Source organism: Protopterus annectens, chromosome 12.part0 (assembly GCF_019279795.1).
Source record: "Protopterus annectens isolate FY-2018-M chromosome 12.part0, PAN1.0, whole genome shotgun sequence".
Lineage (NCBI taxonomy): Eukaryota > Metazoa > Chordata > Ceratodontiformes > Protopteridae > Protopterus > Protopterus annectens.
Window position 1 is genome coordinate 1,281,909,847 of NC_056746.1, and position 18,397 is coordinate 1,281,928,243.

Sequence of the window (18,397 nt, forward strand, 5' to 3'; positions counted from 1 at the left end):
TGTCAGAGAAGTATGTAAGAGTGGTACAGGATATGCACAAGGGTAGTGTGACAGTGGTGAGGTCTACGGTGGAATGACGGATGCATTTAAGGTGGAGGTGGGATTACATCAAGGTTCAGCTCTGAGCCCTTTCTTATTTGTAATGGTGATGGACAGGTTGACAGACAAGATCAGACAGGAGTCCCTGTGGACTATGATGTTTGCAGATGACATTGTGATCTGTAGTGAGAGTAGGGAACAGGTGGAGGAGACCCTGGAGAGGTGGAGATATGCTCTAGAGAGAAGAGGAATGAAGGTCAGCAGGACTAAGACGGAATATATGTGTGTGAATGAGAGGGAGGATAGAGGAATGGTGAGGATGCAGGGAGTAGAGGTGGCAAAGGTGGATGAGTTTAAATACTTGGGATCAACAGTTCAGAGTAATGGTGAGTGTGGAAGAGAGGTGAAGAAGAAAGTACAGGCAGGATGGAGTGGGTGGAGAAGAGTGTCAGGAGTGATTTGTGACAGACGAGTACCAGTAAGAGTGAAAGGGAAGGTCTACAAGAGGGTAGTTAGACCAGCTATGTTGTATGGGTTGGAGACAGTGGCATTGACAAAAAGGCAGGAGTCAGAGCTTGATGTGGCAAAGTTGAAGATGTTAAGATTTGCACTGGGTGTGAAGAGGATGGACAGGATTAGGAATAAGTATATTAGAGGGTCAGCCCACGTTGGAAGGTTTGGAGACAAAGCCAGAGAGGCAAGATTACATTGGTTTGGACATGTGCTGAGGAGGGATGCAGAGTATATTGGGAAAAAGATGCTAAGGATGAAGCTGCCGGGTAACAGGAAAAGAGGAAGGCCTAAGATAAGGTTTATGGATGTGGTGAGAGAGGACATGCAGGTGGTTGGTGTGACAGAGCAAGATGCTGAGGACAGGAAGAAATGGAAACATCTGATCTGCTGTGGCGACCCCTGATGGGAGCAGCCGAAAGAAGAAGAAGAAGAAGACTTAAAATATTTTAAAGATAGAATCTAGACTGTATTCCATAATAAAGGGAACCATTTAACACATTTTCACTCACTGAATCTGTTGACTTTCAGAAACCTTAAATAATTTACCAAACCTCAGTCTTCACTTTGATAAGCTGTTTCTGTACTTTCGTAGCATCCTCTAGACCTAAACCTTTCACACATTTCTGCAGCACAGGTTGCAGAGAAATCGTTATGTGGTAAGGCCCTACTTAATTATACAATAAAAGAGGATTAGTATGCAAAAATGTGCATGCTGATTGGATACAGCAGTCAGTGTGCCCAATGTAAATCCAGCATTACCAACAGAAAGAAGTCTGACTACCTATAGGTATTAAAAAGAAAAGCTACAACTGCCACAGACATATACTCTCCACAAACTGAGAAAACAGATATCTTTAAAAGAAAAGGTAGACACATGCGCACACGTAATTTGCTATCTCTATACCTCAAGCAGACTTATAGTATATTCAGACAGTTTCACACTAACAACAAACACAATCATCCTTCACACATTACACCTAAAAACTGACAATGGAACTGTACAAAACACCCAATGCATCTTACACCAGTCAGAAAGGGCTACTTATTGGAAATTCAAAGACAGACTCAGGAAGTTAAAATGGCAAGCAGTAAAAGTATAAGATGACTCTCTCCCTCTAACCCCTGTCCTCACGTACATTTCCATATTTTAATGCCTGCTTGATATTGGTTTTAATACATGTATAATTGAGTAGACTGTATTACATTCAGATAATTTGGTGTACCTAGTCCTCATTTTCAGGTGCTAGTAATTTTCTTTGGGTATTTAACAAGATACATGTCTTGAGTTATTTATTTAAAAAGATAAATAAATTACTCAAGACACTTATTTTTGCTAATATTGTCATTGAATGATGTTTGTATAATTCTTACAGATGGAAGAAAAGTGTGAGAAGTATTTTTCATACTGCAAAATAGACAAGTATACAAGTAAATAAAAAATAAATAAAAACAAAAATCAACTACACAGTTATCATACAAAAGAGATACAATTGTATAACAGCAATATCCCAAGGCTGTATGTGCGTAATGTTTGATTTACCTTTGGCTGGTACAGTAAATTATAAAATGGGCTAGAAGAACTGACCAATCAGATTGGTAGCTACCATTGCATCAGATGTGATCCTTGTGCGAAGATGCTATTGCAGGTTCCTGGACCACACATTCACTTTACAGATTCCTTACCCTCAAAGATGTCAAAACCCAGCAAACTGCCAAAATCTAGAAAAAATATTTGTCAGGGAAAACTGTCTAACACACACACACACACACACACACACACACACACACACACACACACACACACACACACACACACACATCCCTGCATTTGTGGGGGAGTGTGGCTGCATTTTGGAAGACACACAATTCCATAATTTCTAGCTGTACTCCTTGGTAGAAAATATGATTTTACCATGCAACATATGATGTGGCATGTTGTAACCATCAGAGCTGCTCAGCCCTGCGTGCAGGTAATGTAGTTTACCATGCAACATATGATGTGACATGTTGTAACCATCAGAGCTGCTCAGCCCTGCATGCAGGTAACGTAGTTTACCATGCAACATATGATGTGGCATGTTGTAACCATCAGAGCTGCTCAGCCCTGCATGCAGGTAATGTAGTTTACCATGCAACATATGATGTGGCATTTTGTAACCATCAGAGCTGCTCAGCCGTGTGTGCAGGTAATGTAGTTTACCATGCAACATATGATGTGGCATGTTGCAACCATCAGAGCTGCTCAGCCCTGCGTGCAGGTAACGTAGTTTACCATGCAACATATGATGTGGCATGTTGTAACCATCAGAGCTGCTCAGCCCTGCATGCAGGTAACGTAGTTTACCATGCAACATATGATGTGGCATGTTGTAACCATCAGAGCTGCTCAGCCCTGCATGCAGGTAACGTAGTTTACCATGCAACATATGATGTAGCATGTTGTGACCATCAGAGCTGCTCAGCCCTGCATGCAGGTAACGTAGTTTACCATGCAACATATGATGTGGCATGTTGTAACCATCAGAGCTGCTCAGCCCTGCGTGCAGGTAACGTAGTTTGCCATGCAACATATGATGTGGCATGTTGTAACCATCAGAGCTGCTCAGCCCTGCATGCAGGTAACGAAGTTTACCATGCAACATATGATGTGGCATGTTGTAACCATCAGAGCTGCTCAGCCCTGCATGTAGGTAATGTAGGCCTGTGTGAAACAGGTGCATTCAAAGTATCTGTATACATTAGTTTTATAATCACAGTATGTATTGCTATATTCCTTATGTTTATACAGGAGTCATTACCTCCAGATGATGGATGCTTTCCAGACAGGAAGAGCCTAGAAAATGTTAGCAGTCCTAGAAACCCAACAGGCAGCATGGGCTGCAGCTGCTGGTGAGAGGGAAAGCAGACCATCTGCTAAGGGAGCATCTGTGGCAGTCCTTGCCATAGGACATCAGTGATGTGGGTGGAAACAGCTACACAATGGTCCAGTGTCACCATTGCATAGTTTGGTTATGCAGTGGTACAGTGTTACCATTGCATAACCAACGTATTAGCTGTGCCATGCCGAAGACATGAAAAACTGAACAGGAGAGATGCATACGGGGTTGACCCTCAAGGGTCCACAAGACTGACACATATGGAGGAACTTCTTGTGTCTGTGTCCTGGCTGGAAGACAGGCACCAAACCTTATCTGCAAAGGTGATGTGGGTAGCAATGGAAAGATGGCTGAGCCCATTTGTGTCTCCATGAGTAACAGAACACATCCGAAGTACCTAGGAGAGGTTTGTTTACACTGTTCTTAAACATACTAAGTGTAGGCTTATCAAGTTGGCACTACATACATTTATTCTCATAGGCATACCAGGCCTGCCACAAGATGATAGTGACACAGAAAGTAAGGCAGCATACCACATAATATACCCAACCACCCTTGCTCCGTATGCTTCATTTGTGTGTGGTTACTACTCCTGCTTTCTATACCCAGTTTTACCTGCATACCGTACCCCTCCTCCTTCATACTGTACCCCTCCTCCTTCATACCATACTCCTCCACCTACATCTCTTTTCCATATTTGGAAAAAGGGATCTGTACCATCACAAAAAAATAAAATACATTCTACCCTCACGCCTCCACCTAACACTTTTCAATGTGATCTCCTTATGTGGTTCCCCACATTCCCTTTCCTATTGACCTTTGCACCAATTTTCCACACCCCATTTTGCAGCAGATAGCTGTGGCCATATGATTTCAGCCATCAACAGTGATTTTTCACGTATCGCATTTGAATACTTTATAGCACTCCACACCATACAACACCTACACTCACATATATGCATCACACATTTAGTACCACAAAATGTCTGACACCAGATGCACTACTGAGGGCTTTGTGCACCCCCAATGATAAGCTTGTCCAGCTTTACTATTCAGTCTGTTACCCGAGTGCTTTGCTGCAGTTGCTTCTTTACAGCACTGCTTACTATTCAGTCTGTTAGCTGAGCAGTTTGCTACAGTTGCTTCGTTACAGCACTGCTTACTATTCAGTCTGTTAGCTGAGCGGTTTGCTACATTTGCTTCATTACAGCATTGCTTACTAGTCAGTCTGTTAGCTGAGCGGTTTGCTACAGTTGCTTCATTACAGCACTGCTCAGTAGATCTGAGCTGAGCAGGGATCCAAGGCACTGTAACACTGTCTGACTATATAAACATCTATAATTAATATTTCTTTTACTGCACAGTGGTGTTTATCAACATTTGTGCTGTATAGCTGCCCAGCAGTTCTTTATGAATTTCAACTGAAATGTCAATCCTCATGTGACCTTCCCTGAAAAACACTCTCTTAGCAATAAGAGATAGCAATTGTAAGCATGTCCCTTCCTCAGCAATAAAACCAAAACATCTTTTTTTATTTTTGCAAAGGTGAAAGAAAGTTTAAGTTATTATTTAATTTAAAAAAAAAAAATTAAATACACACCATCTCTTATATTGCAAAGGTAACAGCCCACGCTGTACTGTTCCTGTTGGAGGCATGCCTCTTTAAGTATTATGCTATAAATGACCTAGTTTCAGTCAGCTAATTTCTGATCAGCCATGCATCACATAACAGCAGATATTAGATATTTTCCACCATTTTATTAAAAATGTGTCACATTTTCAACAGAATATATTTTGTTTCCAAATTATTTATACTAGGTTATTACTATGAAACGAAATATCTCAGAAACAGCAGAACTGTGTTAATGCTACAACAGTGGTGCAGTAAAAAATAAATAAAGTATAAGATTAGAATATGAAGATGCAGGTAATACAGATAAAGAACTGAAAGTATAAAGACCTGTTGACTTGATCCAGAAATTTTGGGTAATGCAAGCAAAACTATATTATTATTATTATTTTATATGGTCACAATTAGAAGGCTTGTGTTTCTAAGAAAAGAAAGCTAAGTGGTAGAGATAGAAATCCTGAGGCTAGAGTGTGGTTTATTTTGAAATTTATAAGCATTAAAAGGCATTCAAAGGTTTAACTCAAAGCATTGATGTGTGTCTCTCTCTGTCTCTCTCTCTCTCTCTCTCTCTCCCTCTCCCTGTCTCTTTTACTTTCTCTTTCTTAGATTGGGAATAAATTAATGGAAGTGGATATATTTTAATTTAAGAATGTAGATAACGTATTCAGTTAAATAAAACTGCAGACTATTTGTTTAGCTGTAAGAAATGCGGAACAGTGTAAATGATAGTGAATTAAACCAGTGTCTTGGCTAATAGTGAAGTAAATTAGACCAAAATCCATGTTTGATTCTATGGTGATGGAAGCAAATTAATGATTGCTGTATGCTTAGTGGTGGTTGCTTGAGACTATGCTGAATGAACTTGAAAAAAGTAAAAATGGAAATTTAAAAAGTTATCTTAAGAGAAGATTCCTGTACCATACAAATAGCAAGTACATCTGACTATAAATCTATAGGCAGAAAGTCTTAGATTTTCACATGCATCTCATTAGAGATGACATGATATCTTCAAAGTTATCTGCAGCAAAGACTCTGGGTATAAGCCCTGCATTCATAGCATCTTGCCAGATACTTAACTGTACATATGCTGCAAAATCCCATTTATATCCCAAAGAATGTTGTATGTTCCATATGAATATGTCTGAAAACGTTTCATTTAGTAAGTGATTCAGGATAACTGCCACAACTTCTGCTGTCCAGATATGCAAATTAGCCTATTTATGGTGCATTTACATGCAGTGGTAAAAATTACCCATACACAGTAATGCACTTGGGGTGCTGACATTACTAGAATATATAAATGTGTTTTCAACGTGCTGTAAAGAAATCCTTCTGTGAAACCTCATGCTTGAGCTCTATGGTAAAGTGTTTCAGTTTTTTTTTATAAAAGCACACTGTTTATTCCCATTTTTTTATCTCACTTTACTTCAATTTTCCTACATAAAGCATACCATGTGCTGCATTACTGTCAATGAATGTGCTAAGAAAAATGACACTTTTCTACTTTTTAAAACTGAATGCTGGCTAATTTGACAGGATAAAGGCATCCATTTATATGACATCACATCTGTTTGTGTTGCCTATAGATCTGACAGTGGCTCATTTGACATTTCCGTGTCTGGGTTATCAATCTCAGCAGTTATCTGGGTGAAGAAGGATGACACAGGACGCCCTGCCGTGGGGAGCGCTGGTTGTAGTTCCAGCATCGGTGACCTTAGCATCAAATTCCATGGTGGAACAAGGTAATGCCCTATCACCTACTTCTACAAATTCATATTACTACGTCTTCATTTAGAGATATTGAAATAAAGATAGTTTTTATTTATCTTTGCAGGCATCTGAATGTTAAAGTTGCAGACCTTAAGAGCACAAGGTCCATGATGTGAAAGCATTCATTAGAGGAGGGCCTATATATACTGTACCATATTCTATACGAGCTGTTGTCTACTATGTCTGATCAAAAGTTTCCCGTTTTCTCTTGCATTGCACTGCAAAGCCAACTAACTCAGCTACATAAACAACTGAGGCACATACTTGATTGATACATTTTGAGTAAGTCAGATTTCACCCCTTCCCCTTTCTTATATATTCTTGCTCTGAGGTCACTGCAACTCAAAGAAAGAGATAATATTCAAAAATGTAAAAGGTCTCACTCTTTGGTGTTGCAATCTCAAAATAAAGAAAAATACATTTTCAGCTCACAAACATCATTACAATAAGCAGAGAGGAAAAAACTAATGGGCCATTTGTATTATATAATTAAAAAGAAACCACTAAGACTCAGACATTTATCAATCCCAGTATTACTAATAAAAATAAATTACTTATGTGGTGTAGAACGCAAAGTCCTAAGAGAAGAGAATACATATTCATTGTGACACTGTCAGATTCCTAAAGTCCCCTAACAGATTATCTACCAAACACCCAGGCAAGATCAAAATGCAGTTTTAGAATAATAAGTGAGTAATAGGCTGCAAATGACTTATTTACATTAAAATATTTAAAGACACTTCGTAAATATTACGGGTCAGGTGTAAACTGGATAGTAGTGTTTGGCAGCAAGAATCCTTTTGGAAATAGGATTTATTTTTTCTTAAGATCACTCACTCTTTCAAAAACTAATGAAAGAAACAGAAGCATTAAGGTAAATTATTGTTACATGAAACTGAAAAGCAGTTTTAAGATCTGTGACAAAGTAAAGCACTCAGCAAGAGTTAAATTCAAAAGTGAAATATACATTAATCAATACACAATACTACTTTGTATATTTTTTATTATTTTTTATTTTTGGCCAGGCGTTGCTACTCACCCAACTAGTGACCCTGCCCACCCCTAACAATCCTCTCTTGGGGATGTTCTCCTTTCCAGAGAGTATTAGATTTTAGATGTCCAGTCTTAGGATGGTGTTCAGAGACAAGAATTAGTGATGAGTGTCTGGGACTGTCATAGGTAAATACTATCATACCATAGTTAATATGAGGGGACCCATATATGTGATAAGGCATTTAGAAGCTACCTCTGTCCATGAGAAGTACAGGGGCAGTCCTGAGGTAATTTTTTTTATTACACACCCAAAGATCCAGGTTGCACTTCAATATGGACAGGGCTGAACTTTGCTTTACATGAATGGGGATTCTGTTCCACAGTAGTAGTATCTGCTTTGAGAGTCACCTGTCCCTCCAAACTGCTCCATTGATGTTACAGAAAAGTTTCATGTTGCTGGATAAAGTATTTCTGATGCCATTTGACTTGCTGATGTGCAGTAAATCCATCAGTACTGGGTTGGAGGATGCCTTGTATGCCAGACACAGGTCACCTCTTAGCAGTCTGTAGGATACTGAGTATAGCGACAGGGCTTTGAGGCATGCCATGTAAGACATAGTGTTTAGAACTTGTATCCTTTTAATAAGGTTTTTCTGTAGACATTCTAGTTGATGAATGTGTCTGGACATATACATGCCAAAAGGAGCATTATATTCAACACCAAAAAAAAAAAAAAAAACAAATAAAAAAAAAGCAAATATGTGCAACTTGAGGTGGGCAAGAGTTGAGAAAACACTACACTAGAATAATCACAATGCCAGATTTAATACTTAAGCACTTTCATCCAAGTACGTATTTAAAGGACTTCATCAGAACAAATGCATCACCAACAATTTTTTTTATACACACAAACTAATCAAGTTACACAATAAAATTAAAGCTATACCACACAAAATCCAACATGTATCACTGCATATTTGCAAATATATGTTAGTCAATTGGGAATTTTTTAAAACTAATAAATATTAAAAAATAGAACCACTACAAAACTGTATAACAACAGTGTATGTATATGTATGTGATGTGTAATTGTATGCCTAGCCTAATGAATGCTGAGATAAGGGATGGACAATGGCATCTCTAGGTCTAGACTTAATCCCTCCGTTTATAATCTGCAATATAGATGGACTTTCTTACAATAGCGGACACATGTTGGTCGAAGGCTGGTCATTCTGTAAGATACAGATTTTTTTTTACTCAGCTTGTCTAGCTTACACATATGGTTCACAAGCTCAAGATGGGTTTACTTTGTTATGCTTAGCTAGGCCTAGTTTTTTTAAAGACCTATATTAAAGTATTACTTGTGACATAGGCAAATTTACATTTATACAAATGTAATCAAACTGTATTAACAAACATTATACTTCACATATTTTGCTGTATATCATATAACCTAGGCAACATTACCTAAATTATTCAATTCCAGCCCTCCCCTTTTTTAAACAAGAAACATTCTTTATTAAATCATTAGTTACAACATAAGCAATCATATATTTATATAAATGAAAACAAACCACACTGACACACTCCCAATTGCAAACATTGTACATCACTTATAATCTACCCAGTCATTTTTAGTCAAACATTACATAGCTCATTTAAGTCCTGCCATCTTTTAAACCTAATTCATCCCCTGTGTGTATTGTTCCCACAATTCTCATTTTTCCTATGTAGTTTGCTCCTACCCTTTTCTAAGTAGTGACTATAGTAGCGGAAACAAGCAGATGGGTTTACTTTAGTGGATACCTTAGAGAGGGGCTTTCCTGATGCTCTTCATTGAGGGCTAATATAAACCACCTGGAAGGAAAGCACCTGCAATAGAGTTCCCTGCACACACCACATGTTGAACAGTAATAGTCTCTCAGCTGGGTCAGCGCTTTCACCTAGACAGCCCTTTGGCACACGGGTGGTAGTCAGCCCCTGTCATCAGTGGTCTAGATGGACACCAATATCAACAGACCATCATTACTTTGGCACGACTTTTCTAAAACTTTGTGCTCTAAAAGCTACTCAGACACTGTACTACTACAGAGCAAGGTGATGCATCTGCTGCCTGCTAATACAGGTAAATGGAATCATGTCTATCTAAAGGGAAACACCACTAACATAAGTAAAGCCAGTGGGATGTCCAACTGTATTGAAGAACCTTGCAGAACTTAACTGTATGTCTCACTATAATAAAAAAGGCATTAGTAGGCTGTGTTTTAGTGTAATCCTTAATGTACTGAACAGAAATACATGAGCCAGCAGCAGGGATTTCAGTCTCCCCATGTAGAAACATTCTGATTTATACCATTCAAGTCTGTAAAATCACTCTGCTATAAACTGTAATTCTAGCCCTTCCAATCTCTAAAGAAACACTTATCCATCTTTTTTGGTATGTGATATATCCCCACTACCCTCACAGTCTGTCTCTGAGTCAACATTAGCTGACTCAATCACTTTCAGCCCTCAGACATTTGAGTCCCCCCCAGGTACACACATTCTGGTTTCTACACTTAAAGTCTGTAAAACACTCCACACTAAAGTGCAATTCTAGACTTTCCAGTCTGTAAAGAAACATTTACCTGTTTATTTTTTCTTCTTCTATGTCATATCGCAACTACTCTCCCAGTCTGTCTCTAACTCAACAATAGTTGACTCACTGCATCTCAGCTCTCAGACAAGGTAATTTCTTAGGGCATCCAACTGGTAAAATTAAAAAGGACTTTCACTCCTTAAAAAAAAAAAAAAAAAAAAAAAAAAAAAAAAAGCATTGGTAACAAAAGAAGGACTAACATTATAGATGTGACTTCTGAGCAACTTTTATTTTGATTTGCACATACCTTGATAGGCTCATCCCGATCCATTCACCCTATGGGCTCACTCCGCTCTCCTCTGCCCCCAATTCCCACCCACCCCTGAATACTCTGAATTTATAGGTAACCTTTTTTACTAAGACCCTCCCTTCATCCTCCCATTACCCAATAATTACATCCATCAGCCCTATCTACACACGATCTTCCACTTGCCACCAATCCAGCCCTCCTACCAGTTCAGTATCCACACCCATATCTCGTACTCACACAACCTACTCCCTCACCAAATGTAAATACCTCCTCTAACTCCACAACCTTATTCCCAGTATGTCTCATTACCCCAGTCTCATCTCCACTATACCCTCCTGAGACTAACCTCCCTATTCACCTGTCTCTCCATAGCTACCATCAGCACCTCTTATCTCATCACAATCACTCACTGTATCCACCCCAAATCCCTCACCCTAACCTACAACATTACTATCACCCCCACTCATGCAAGAATATACCCCACCATATACACCCAACCCCCCCTTATACCATGCCCCTCCCATGTACCACTTCTATCCATCTAAAAAGCAACCAAGTCTACAATTTCACTACCTAATCGTCCAATACCTAAAAACTATCACCTGTATAACTACCCAGCTACTACTAGGAGAAAACATTCACCCCAACCCCGGTCCAGAAACTCCTGCTAATAAGCCATGCACCCATCACTATCCAGCTAAGCACAAACCCACCGACTTACTAATACTAAATATGAATACCCGCAGTATCATGAATAAAATGGAAGACCTTCATGCTGCCATCTCCTTATATAACCCTGATATTATTCACATCACAGAGGCATGGCTTAAACCACATATTAAACATAATTCCATCACCCCACTTGAGTATAACATCCTCAGGGCAGAATGGCTACATAAAAGAGGCGGAGGCTTAGCTTTACTTCACAGAACTAACCTACAACTACAACTCCTCCAAAAAGATTCCCCCAACTTCAGCAATGCAGAGACTGTATTTGCAAAACTCTCCCTTAACCAACATAAGCACCTAAACCTACTGGGTATCTATATATCCCTCGGGTGACAACCTAACTACCCTAGAATCCATACTTCACTGGGCCTCATACTCCCTCCCTCAAGGAACTATCATGCTAGGTGATGTAAACATTGACTGAAACTCCATCCATTCTCCCAATCCCACCCACCACATTAACCTATACAACTTCACTCAACTTAGAGATACTTCCACACACATTGATAAGGCCACAAAAAGAGAATCTATACTTGATTGGATCCTCACAAATCAACTAAATACTGTCCATCAATGTGGCACTCTACCAAACTCTCTGAGTGACCACAGCCCCACTTTTATCCACAGGCACAAATTTAAAATAATTAACTCTCCCTCCCTTCTAAAACCTGCTCTAACAAAATTTTTCCTAGGGACTGCTTCATAAGAGCCTTGCAACATTGCAACTGGTCCCCCATCAAAACCCTCTCATTAGACAAGGCAGTTGATTACTTCAACTCCACATTCCTAAATATCCTCAACCAACTAGCCCCCTTAAAATCAGGATACGTAGCAACCCCAACCCTTGGCTCCAGAAAACCACAAAAGTCCTACTTAGACCCAGGGATAAAGCCTGGAAAACCTGGAACCACACCAGATCACCCACAGATAGGCAAACCTTTCATGAGATCCGGAACAAAGCAAAAAAGCAGGTTAAGTTTGATAAACAAAATTACTGTATCACTTCACAAAACAAATACAGCACCTAACCGCAAAAATTCTGGGCAACAATAAATAACATCCTCCAGCCCAGAAGAACCGCCACTCCCACCCCCAATATAACAAGTGCAGATCTGGACATAGCCTCCAGCTTTAATGACTATTTCACCTCCTCAGTACTCACACTCTTAAACAACATCACTTCCTCCAACACCCAACCACCTCAGGCCCAAATCAATACCATACCTTTCACATTTAAGTCTGTTCCTACCTCTAATATCCAAAAACTCCTAGCCAGACTCAAACCAACCATCCTTGCAGCCAATAACCTTCCTGCTGAATACCTCCAAATTGCAACCACAGCTATAACCTATCCCATTTCACTTCTAATAAATAGATCCATCACTGAACACTCCATTCCATCCCTTTAGAAAACCTCATGTATCATACTACTCCACAAAGGTGGCCTCTCCCTAGACCTTTCCAACTATCAACCAATTGCAATTCTCTCTCCCCTCTCTAAGATCCTAGAAAGATGTATTCATCACCAGTTCCTCTCCTATCTCCTCACCAATAACTTCCTCTCCGCACCCCAACACGGATTTCGCCCATCCCACAGCACCACTACTGCCCTACTCAAATTCACCAATACTATAAACTCCTACATGAATCTGGGTAAATTTGTCTCAGCTACCTTTCTAGATTTATCCAAGACATTTGACACAGTCTCGCATAATAAACTACTGTCTTGTCTCTCTGACTTCAACCTTAATAGCCCCACCCTCCTCTGGTTTAAAAGCTATTTAGATAACCGCCAACAATCCGTCAAATGGCATAACTCTCTACCCCCCCCACTCCCAACCTCCTTAGGTGTGCCGCAAGAATCAATCCTAGGACCCCCTCTTTTTAATATCTTCACAAACCAACTCCACTCAGCTATCTCTAAAGCCAACATAGTCAGATATGCTGACAACACAACTCTCATATGCTCTGCACCCAACATCCAACTTCGCCAACAAAAAGCCCAAGAAGCCTTCTCTGAAATATGGAACTGGCTTAACAACTCACAACTCATACTAAATCCCAAAAAACACAACTAATGCTATTCCACTCTACTAAAATGAGCAACCTTACCTTCTCTATACGCTCCACCAGCAAAACAAAATCACCGCTGTCACTGTGGCTAAACTCCTAGGAGTTACCATTGACCAGCAACTCAAATTCACAAAGCACATATTAACAACCATCACTAAAGTCCACAAAAAGCTAGTTTCCCCTCTATCACTGTAAAAGTTATCTAACCACCGAATCTCGAATTGCAATAGCCAGGACCCACCTCCTATCTACTCTACTTTATGCATCCCCAATTCTAACTAATCTTTACAAAACTGACCTTAATAAACTTTCTATCTGATTCCGGGGAATCACTATTTGCCTATGAAATAGCAAAGATATGGAACAACCTTCCCCCTGACCTCAGACTACAAAACTCCACGCCCTCCTTCAAAAGTCTACTTAAAACAGACCTCTTCACCAACCATCTATGTAACTGTAATTGACCCCCTGAAGCCTCGTCCACTCACTATTTCTATACCTAATCTGTCCTGGACAACACAAACATCACCATCTAACTATACCTATCCATGTGTGAGCAATAACCTATATAGGAGTGTAATGTACATGTGTGTGTTTGTGTGTGTGTGTGTGTGTGTGTGTGTGTGTGTGTGTGTGTGTGTGTGTGTGTGTGTGTGTGTGTGTGTGTGTGTGTGTGTGTGAGTATATGTATATATATATGCATGTGTATGTATTTGTATGTATGTATGTATGTATATATATATATATATATATATATATATATATATATATATATATAGATATGTATATTTGTATGTATATATGTATGTATATGCTCTTACATATATATTTGCTTGAATGTATATATGGAAACTTAAACATTTATATACTATTATTCAGTTGTGAAATATCTTGCAAGGCTCTACCAGGTTCTTATCTACTCTCATTGTATATTTTGTACACTTGTATTTTCAACCAAAAGAGGGAATATCCTCTTATCTTATACTAACGGCTGTAAAGTCTACAATCTGTATGCTACTACTCTGTAATGTCTCTTTTGTAAATTTTTCTTCTGTCTGTAAACTTATGGAGTTTTTCTCCCCAGGACTCTTCTGAAAATGGACACTTGTCCATTTGGACTATCCTGGCAAACAAATGTTAAATAAATAACAATATTTTAAAGGTCACATGAGAGCGAGAAAAGGGAAAAGGTGAGTTTGTATTTTTTAAGAGTTTCCCTCTTCTCGACTTTGTTTGTCCCCAAAGGTAATATATTTAGAGATATTAGGTACAGTAGACATTAATTATTAAGACTCCAAATCCCAATATGACACATCCACCCCTAGCCATGGATTATTACTATTAAATTGAAACTTCAAATATGCATTACAAAACATTTGAAGTTAAAGTATTTTCGTAACTGAACTTTCTTTATACTGAATGTGCATGCTATGTGACTGGAATATTTAAGTTTCTATCGCTTCAATAATTATATTAAAAGTTTAAATGTTCCTGTGTTCAATTTTTTTCTTCCTTTTTTTTCCCTATGTGCACAACACTGTGATGATGTTCCTGTTTCATGTTCCTGGGTTACTTCTGTTTCATTAAATAGAATGTTTTTTTTTCATATTAGTTCAGCATTTTCTGATTTCTGTGAGGTATGAATCTTACATTGTGATGGGTGTGTACATGGATGACTCCTACATAAGTCACTTGAAATGTTTTTTTTTTTTTTAGTGTAATATGGTTCCTCTTTCTTTTGAAGTACCCATTGCATTTCTTACTGTTTGGCTTGGCTATTGCAATGACATAAACCATGTGCAATGAGTGATCCTCTGCAAGTCACCAGAAATGTTAGCTTTTTTTTTTTTAAATAGCAAGCAGTTGGCATAATCATTCAAACATTCCTTCCTACAAGAATTCTTATAGGATAACTTCTTCTGTAACATTCATTCAGCCAATAATTTGTTGTAGAGTTTTCATTAATCCATTTCGTAGGATAATAATATAATATAGGCGTGTTTGTGGGATGTTTAAAACAGATCCTTTTGAGGTACGACTCAATTACAAACAAAGATGTTCCTTATAGTGCACATACAAAGTAGTCTTTTTTTTTAAATTGTAGTGAAGAGAAAGTCCAATCAGCACAGCAGAATGTAACACAGTCACTTAAACAACAAACAAAATAAAAACTAAAAGTTAAGCACTTTCACACCCATTACAGGCACTTAATCAGATCTACTGTTTAACTAACTAAGCAGCAGTTAAATACACTGTAGCAGACTTCAACAAGGCAGGCCCCTTGATCTCAGAACAGGTTTTAAAGGTACAATGCCATTTAAACCTCTGTAGCGATCTGCTTTTTTTTCTTATTATTTACACAAATTAAAGTCTTGAGCATACAGTATAGTAGATGTAAATATATGCATGATGTACCATTTAATTAGTTTAGTACTATATTATATTATTATTATTATTATTATTATTATTATTATTATTATTATTATTGTTAAAAATACACAATCAAAGAATCTGTGTACAGTAACAAGTGCACTTGTCCTACATACAAAAGTAATATGAGTGGTATGTTAACTTTCACATCAAAGTTCAAAGTTTTATCTGACAACATATCTTCCTCATTGTCTTTATTAGCTTTTGCTCTTCAGAAAGGCCCTCTGTAGGCTCATTTCCTGCTTGCTTATAGTGATGTTTTATTTTGATACCCTCATACAGGAAAGACATATATCATATACATTTGCACATGGACATAGTCATTTTTTAAATTTATACCACTAAGCAATGAAAACTGTATGTATTGTCAAGCATTTTCTATACATATAAAAATACAGTTTTAACAAAATGTCTCTCTCTCTCTCTCTCTCTTTGTGTGTCTCAGCTGGCTCTATAATCTCTTCACTGGTGCTTTGGAAGGACCGATTCGCAATTCCCTGAATGAAAAAGTAAGTATATTACCTGCTAACTGTGTTGATTATTCTTTTGTATTTGCTTTTAAATACAGTTTTGAAATGGAATGTTGGACCAAAAACATCTGAATATGTGGAATTGCAATTACGTGTTTGACATGTACAAGCAAAACACTAATTAATTCATGGTGGCTATATTTAGATCACATGTCTTAGTCATCTGCTATGTTGATAAGAGCAGCTGAGGAACTCTCTGGTTCACTTAAATCCTAAAATCCATCAATCACTGTTCTTTTTTGTCTCTCTTTCCCCTGAAATATAATTGACAAAAATGGTAGGAAAGTCAACTAGTATATTCTTTGAAGAATAAAAGGCCAAGTGTCCAGTTCAATAAACCAGATGTATAGTCAATTAAATGTGTAGACATTTTGCAAAAGAAGTTTCCTGTCCAGAGCTTTATGATTTATGGCACATTTCTTACCTTCTGCTTTACAAGCATCTAAGAACTGAAATGCATTATAGAAAACAACTTTTTCTGCATTTTTGTGCTTATCATTTTACAGTTCAGTTTTTAAATTATCTTGGTGTAGAAATACTAAAAACATTGCTAGGCATAATGCTGACTACTTTAAATTATTACATATTTTCATCCATCTTTCTTGGGAAGCTAGGAATAACATGATGAACTCACACGTGCTACTGCTTAGATGCTTTTACCAGTTCATAGCTGAACTCTATATTGCAAAAAAAGTTAAACTTGGAAATTTGTTTAACTCCTGTTCTTAATATATCAACTTCAGAGAACCCTGAGAATTTATATTCATCAGTCTGCTTTAAGCCATATCAGTTCCTGTCTGCATAACAGTTAAAGATTGCCTCATATATTTTTTCTTTCATTGTTTTTGCCATTTAACAGACATTATTTTACTGTTTAAGACTGTTCAGCATGTCATTAATGCTGTCTAAGACCAAAAAGCACTAATTTACTAGCTTATTATCTTTCACTGCTGATATGCAATTAAAAAGAAAGATTGTTCACTGTCCATATATCCTGCAGAATGAAAAACAATAAAATGATACCTGTTTTCAGTTCTTTTTATCTTTCTGACAAAACATACCCTGTCATGAACTGAAGTTCCTGCTGCCTTAACATGCTAGGTTCTTTTAGAAAAATTGTCCGAGTATGAGAGTACTAAGAGGATCCTTATTACTGTCCATCTTCAATAAATCCAATGAAACACAAAAGCAGTTCAAGACAAGATATTTATTTATTAGCTAGATTGGCAGCACAGAGTGAAGTCTAACATGATGTCACATAATCTAAAACTAGACTAACCAGCATTGCAGACAGCTGCAGACTTTTTTATTACATGAAATAAAGAAAGGCAGTGCATGTGTAACATATGCCAGCATAGCTAGCTGAAGATTTCTAAAGAATTTTATGTCACTTGACTATCACACTGATTTGTACAGATGCTTGTGTTAAATGTATTTTTAAAGTTACTTGTGTTAAAAATGCATCAACAGTGGGTCCTACTGGACAGAAAAGAGATGATATACATGTATGTCAGACTATTATTATAACTGATTAAATATATATGTTTTAACATAGAATTCAGGAAGGGAAGAAATTAATCTTAGTCCAGCTAATTTTGAAAAATAGGTTGAAAATTAAATGGGTTGGATTAAGCCATAAAGATTTTATCGTACCTGTCTGATTGCAGCCAGAGACAAAAAATGTCAGGGAAAACCAGGTCTAGGAATCTTATTGTGTTGTCCTTAGGGGAGAACTAATTGCTACCCTGGAAGGGTGGAAGTTTTTGAAAATGTTTTATACCTTTCAGATGCTGCAACAGATGTTAGCAAAGCTCTAGGTGTGTTTTGCACCAGAGTCAAATGACCAGATTTGATGTTATATAACCAGCACTGAAATTATTTTTTTAGATATCAGTGAGAGATATTCCAGACCTCTCACAGCAGCAC

The 18,397-nt window shown here is 37.9% G+C and overlaps 1 protein-coding gene across 3 annotated transcripts in view; it reads left to right on the plus strand.

Moving 5' to 3' along the window:
* LOC122817133 (bactericidal permeability-increasing protein-like) overlaps window positions 1-18,397 on the plus strand; it is a 388,416-nt gene that overhangs the window by 100,427 nt on the left and 269,592 nt on the right. For all 3 annotated transcript variants that reach the window (XM_044090325.1, XM_044090327.1, XM_044090326.1), the window contains exons 5-6: window positions 6,645-6,800; window positions 16,387-16,450. In XM_044090325.1, coding sequence (XP_043946260.1) covers window positions 6,645-6,800; window positions 16,387-16,450 — 220 coding nt within the window. The remainder of the gene's footprint in view (window positions 1-6,644; window positions 6,801-16,386; window positions 16,451-18,397) is intronic.